The following is a 5,967-nucleotide window of genomic DNA, read 5'->3' on the forward strand; positions in this document are numbered from 1 at the left end:
GGCACGGGAGAGAATCCCAGGTCCTCCGTGGAGTCAAGGTGAGGGCCCTGAGGGAGGACTGAGGGGAGCCTGGACCCCAGAACACAGTTGGCCCTGGCAGGCCATAGGGCGGAATGAGCACGTGCAGCACTTCCTGACATCCGGGTCTCAGAGACGCTGGGGAGGGGAGTACGGGGCGGGGTCTCAGAGAGGCTAGGGAGGGGGTATAAGGGTCGGGGTGTCTGGTGAGCAAGGTAGAGATTCCCAGGTTCTCCGTGGAGTCAAGGTGAGTGCCCTGAGGGAGGACTGAGGGGAGCCTAGACCCCAGAACAGAGTTGGCCCTGGGAGGCCATAGGGCGGAATGAGCACGTGCAGCACTTCCTGACATCCGGGTCTCAGAGACGCTGGGGAGGGCAGTATGGGGCGGGGTCTCAGAGAAGCTGGGGAGGCAGTATAAGGGTCGGGGTGTCTTGTGGGCACGGGAGAGAATCCCAGGTCCTTCGTTGAGTCAAGGTGAGTGCCCTGAGGGAGGACTGAGGGGAGCCTGGACCGCAGAACAGAGTTGGCCCTGGGAGGCCATAGGGCGGAATGAGCACGTGCAGCACTTCCTGACATCCGGGTCTCAGAGACGCTGGGGAGGGCAGAGGGTAAAACGTCAGGTCCCTGGTGGACTAAGGTTAGGGCCCTTAGGCAGGACTGAGGAGACCCTGAAGGAGGACAAAAGGGACCCACCAGATCACCGCCCTTGCAGGTGGCCGTGGGAGGCCCCGGGGCGGGATGCGCACGGTAGGCCTGTCCTGACGTCCTGACGTCAGGGTCTCGGAGAGACTGGAGACCTGGTATAAGGAGCAGGGACTCACACCGGCAGACGGGACAATCCCAGGTCCTGCCCAGAGTCCAACCTGCACGCGAGGAAGGAAGGACTGAGGACGTTAGACCCCGACACAGGGAGGGATCCTTTGCCCTTCCACAGGGGCCTTGGAGGCGCCAGAGCGCGGTCAGCAGATGAGATGTTTCCTGACCTCTGGGTCGGGGTCCTCAGGAGGTCAGGTGTTTGGTGTGAGGGGTGAGCCTTCAGGTCCGCAGAGGGTGGACTCCCAGGACCCCGAGGGAGGACTGAGCAGACCCCCAGCCCTGGAACAGGGGCCTCAACAGAAACCTGCCCCTGTGGTCAGCGCTGGGAGGCCAGGCAGGATGTGAGGAGGAGGTGAGGACCCAGCATCTCCCCATCCTAGGACCCTCGGGAGGCCCTGGGCAGGTGCGGCCACCTGTGGGGCCCCCTCACTGCTTTCTGTTCAGATTCGGGGTCCTGTTCTGAGTTTCCCCTCCGGCCTGCAAAGGGGAGGGTCCAGGCCCTTAAGGGGAACAGTGAGCACGACGAGCGACCCCGAGGGGACCACCCACCCCAGAACTCAGCACTGGGGGGACCTCACAGAGTCCGGCCCAATCCTCCTACCAGCACCGAGGCCCAGAGCTGTGCCACAGTGTACACAAGAGGTGCGCCCTCCATTCCTCTTACAGGGGCTCCAGGAACCGGGAGGCGAAGGCCCAGGTCTGAGGACCGTGTCCTCAGGGCACAGAGCAGAGGAGGCCCAGGCAGCGCCAGGAGCCAAGGGGAGGTGCGTGCCCTGAGTGTGTACCCAGGGGCTCCCCCTCCCAGAACAGAGGGGACCCCACAACACCCAAGTCACCCCACCGCCCTGTCAGCCCCAGAACCTGGGGCCGTGCTGGCTGCACCCTGAGGAGCCCCCTCACTTCCTTCTTCAGGTTGGCAGGGGACAGGCCACCCGGGAGGAGCGCCCCTGTGAGGCCCGAGGGCAGCCCTTGAGACGAGACCTGTAAGTGGCCTTTGTCAGGGCTGCCCAGGGTGCCTTTCTCCGCCGAGGCCGCTCACACCCCCTCTCTTCCCCAGGTACGAGGTCCCCTGCCCACACTCCCGTGGGCGGCCCGACCCCAGTGATCAGGCCTCCGGTCGAGATGAGTGAGCTCCGCCAGCCTGAGGCCGACCTTGAGGCCCCAGTCCCGGCCCAGGGTCCGGTGGAGGCGCCGCTGCTGGGGGCTGCGGGGGAGGAGGCCGCATCCCCCTCGTCCTCCGCCTCCCCTGGCGCCCCCTCCTTCTCCGCCTATGCCGATCCCTTGTCCCGCGAGGCACTTGCTGCGCTGATGGCTGACCTGGTGGGGTTCCTGCTCGTCAAGTTTCGTACCGGGGAGCCGACCTCCGAGGCGGAGATGCTGAGTACGGTCGTCCGGGAGCATCGGGACCACTTCCCCGTGGTCTTCCACCTCGTTTGCGAGTGCGTGCAGCTGCTGTTTGGCGTGGACGTGAAGGTGGTGGACCCCCGCGAGCGCACCTACGTCCTGGTCCCCACCCTGGGCCTCACCTGGGATGCAGTGCTGAGCGACTGGCAGCGCACGCCCGAGGCCAGCCTCCCTCTGCTGGTCCTGACCATGGTCACCCTGTTTGGTGACCGCGTCCCTGAGGAGGAGGTGTGGGGAAAGCTAGGCACCCTGGGGTTTTGTGGCGGGAGGGAGCTGCTCACCGAAGTGTGGGTGCAGACGGGCTACCTGAAGTACCGGCAGGTGCCCCACAGCGACCCTGCCCGCTACGAGTTCCTGTGGGGTCCCCGGGCCTACGCGGAGGCCAGCGAGTGTCAGGTCCTGCAGCATCTGCTCAGGATCAATAGCATGGCTCCCAGGTTCTTCCCATCCGTGTCTGCAGGGAGTGTGAGCGATGAGGAAGAGGGAGCCTGAGCCAGTGCAGCAGCCAGTCCCACGTCCAGCAGCTTCTCCCGTGGGGCAGGAAGGGGGGCTGCTCCTTCACTCTGAGTTTGAAGAGGGAGCGGTCAGCCTTCTAAGCAGTGAGAGCCGGGCGAGTTGGGGGAAGCCGGTGTGCAGCATTTTGGGTTCCTGTTGTGTATGTTGACATGGACTTCCATGTCTGTTTTCTTTAGGGATTTTTCAAATGTTGGTTCTTTGAATAGAAGACTAAACAAGCTTCAGTGTCTAACTTTGTGTATGACGTTAATCCCACAGGTATTTGCACTAATTCAGTTCAAGAACAAGAGTTTTGCTGTTTTGTAAGAGAGGTTGGGAAATCTCCCAGTTCGTTTTGTGACCGTGTACAAGATAACAGGGAATTGGAATCAGAACTGCTCTGGAAAGGTGGAAGTACTTAGCAGTGATATAGATGGGGAAAGAAATAGAAAAATAAGAGTCATTGTTGTTCCAATTCTTGCTTCCCTGTCTTGTCTGTCATTCTGTAAATAAAACGAACTATCTCTGTTGAGTTGGATTTGCACGGGTATTTTAAGAAAGTAGGAGAAGGTTCATCTGCGTCAATAAGCCCCCTGCCCACTGGCTTGTTTATTCCGCAGACCTCCACGGAGCCTCTGCTCTCCGGAAGGGCCTGTGTTAGTAGCGGGAACGCTAGGAAAAGCAGGACACACCCACACCTAGAGTGATGGTCTAGGAGCCACTGTCACATGAGGAAGGTGGTGAGACGTCCCCTAAGTCCCACAGAATAAGACAACATGGGACGAGGCGGTGGGGCTCCAGGAGCGAGCCCTGGAGTGTTAAGTGCCCCGAGCCAGGGCACTTCGGGCCTTTGGGAAGTGGGGGTACCTTCTGTGGGAGGTGATGGTGATGAAGCTGGGTGGTGGCAGCAGCCAGACATGCAGAGGGTGTGTCTTGGGTTGCAGGGGAAAGTCTGAAATGGGACATTGCTGTGAGATGTCCTTCCGGGTCGTGGATAAAGCCGAGAGAAGTCTCGCCCTGGGGCAGGAAGGAAGGGGTGCTGGCTCTTGTTGCATTGCAGTGGGCCACAGTGAAGAGGTAGGTGTTTCATAGCCGCCATCTGCAAGGATTTCCAGAGAAATGAGGGTCTTGCTCTTTGAAGCCCTGCTCGGTATTCCCGGGGCTGGCCCTCCTCTCCCTGCCCTGGGAGAGCCAATTACCAACTGTATGGAAACGACCATTTTAGTCACCTGGAGTTTCCTTTGGCCACTTGTGAGCAAGGTCTAGATTTCAGTGGGATGAAATGAATGAAAATAGGGGGTTTGAAAGAAGAGAGGCTGCCGAAGTGGAAAGGAGTCGCCGTGTGACTGGAATCCTGGGAGCTTCGCGTGAGCTGCACCCAGCTGGGGAAATCACCACCCTTCCCTCCATGCCGACAGACACACACACACACACACACACACACACACACACACACACCCAAATTGAATAATAAATCCTCCAGGAGTAAAACACACAGAACAGCAATTTTGACTGGTTTTCTATTCCGTTTCCTATGGAGCTGCAAATTCTCTGAGATGTCATGAAAAGAAAGCAATTTCCAGAGGGGAGAAGGACAGAGTCTGGGATCAGAATAATACTAGAAATAAGTCCTAGCCACTAAGAAGCAACGTCCGCCAGTGTCCCCGCGTTCAGGCAGGTGCAGAAATATGGCGGCATCAGAGACCCACAGGTTTGGGCTGTGACCTGGCATCGAAAGGAAGAGGCAACTCCTGGGCCTAATGGGATTGGGAGGTCACTGCAGTGGGAGGTGCAGACGGCGCCGGGGGCTAAAGAGGCAGCCCTCCCTGCTGAGCGCCGTACGACAACGTGAACATTACGTGGGATCCTGGATTTGAAGCACCTGCCATATAGCAGGTGGGCACTTGGAAAAGGTGGAGAATTTCAGGGCCAATGGAACCTGCTCAGACACTCCTGCCGGAAAAGAAGGGGATTTTGTCATCACAAATGGTAAGCACTCCCGGGGGAAAGCAGGGATTCCTAGTGCCCGTTCGTGCAGTGAACTGACTGATGGGGGGCAGTGCTAGCCCAGGGACGGCCGTGGCAGGCGGCGCAGCAGCGGCCGGGACACGCCAAGAGCGCCCCAGGGACATTCAGGGAGACACTTTTCAGGGGGGCAGCAGCGCCCTCCCCAGTAGACTCTGGACGAGCACACATCACCCCGGCACACAGCCAGTCCTGACCAGGGCGGTGCAGGGCACACGGGAGCTGCTGCCCATCAGCGGGAAGCTCTGACGTTCTCTACGTGCGCTGAGCCTGCCCCCTGAGGGGCTGGTGTGAGTTGTCTCAGCCGTGGCCCTGTTTCCCGAGAAGCCCCCATTCCCCAGCCCCAGCTAAAGTCTGCTCTGAGCTCCAGCCTCCTTGGCAAAGGGCTGACCTCCTGCCTGGCTCTCGCCTACCCTCCTCTGTGGCAAATATCGCCGGCTGCTGCTTTAGGGGCCTTTGTGAGCAAGTGCGGGGCCCGGGCCTGTGCCTGTCCGTGGTCCCTGAGCTGGGGCTGGGCACAGGGATAGGGCTGGGTTGGTGGCGGGATGCAGGGTGTGAAGCCAAGTGACATTCACAAGACAGCAGCAGGGTGTAAAGCCACGTGTGAGCAAGCATCCAGGAGGAGGGGCATCCGCAGGGCCCTGAAGGGCACAGACACTCACGCCCCGTGGGGATGCGGAGAGCCCTCCAGCCCGGCGGTCCCCGTGCTTTGAATGCAGGCTTGCCGCCTGCCTGACAGCCAGTGTGCCCGGGGAAGTGAGCCTGCAGGAGAACGTGGGGCCACCACGCCGCTGGGACAGAAGGGAGCAGAGTGGGCAGTGGAAGGAGAGAGCAGGGCCCAAGCCTGGGCATAGGAGCCGCCTTCAGAGGGCCGTGCCTCGGACCCCCACGTCCGGGACCCTTCTCCATCCTCACGCCCTCAGTCCTAGACCCTCACCCTCCTCCCTGGCCCTCGTGTCCATTTCACGAGAGATGGTGACCTGATGGGGCTGGGGAGGCCACGTGGGCAGAATCCAGTGTCAGGCTCTCATGGGCACTAATGCCCGGCTTCCCTGTGTTTTCTCCATTATGTGGCCTGAGGCGTCAGGTAGTAGGACCCCGTGGAGGACAGCTGAATCCCCCTTGACTGTTGGGGAGACAGGTCAGGCCAGTGCGGGGATGGGTCTTTGCACGCATATGATGCTTAGCTTGAATAAGAGTCCTTCTAGT

The 5,967-nt window shown here is 60.4% G+C and overlaps 1 protein-coding gene across 5 annotated transcripts; it reads left to right on the forward strand.

The window, feature by feature from the left end:
• Positions 1–3,248, forward strand: LOC307180512 (melanoma-associated antigen 8-like). 5 transcript variants are annotated; one of them, XM_079910845.1, is made up of 4 exons: positions 926–1,186; positions 1,501–1,598; positions 1,747–1,817; positions 1,892–3,248. In XM_079910845.1, exon 4 carries the CDS (start codon positions 1,957–1,959, stop codon positions 2,728–2,730), a length of 774 nt encoding a protein of 257 aa, XP_079766971.1. In that variant the 5' UTR covers positions 926–1,186; positions 1,501–1,598; positions 1,747–1,817; positions 1,892–1,956; the 3' UTR covers positions 2,731–3,248. The 5 variants fall into 5 exon arrangements, with proteins under 5 accessions (XP_079766970.1, XP_079766969.1, XP_079766971.1 ...); XM_079910846.1 differs by lacking the exon at positions 926–1,186 and adding an exon at positions 1,219–1,237; XM_079910844.1 differs by lacking the exons at positions 926–1,186; positions 1,747–1,817 and adding an exon at positions 1–38.
• The last annotated feature ends 2,719 nt before the right edge of the window (positions 3,249–5,967 follow it).

This window comes from Stenella coeruleoalba, assembly GCF_951394435.1.
Source record: "Stenella coeruleoalba genome assembly, chromosome: X".
Taxonomy (NCBI): Eukaryota; Metazoa; Chordata; class Mammalia; order Artiodactyla; family Delphinidae; genus Stenella; species Stenella coeruleoalba.

Coding starts and splice junctions, on each gene's coding strand:
- LOC307180512 (XM_079910844.1), top strand. CDS start 1,957: ATGAGTGAGCTCCGCCAGCCTGAGGCCGACCTTGAGGCCCCAGTCCCG.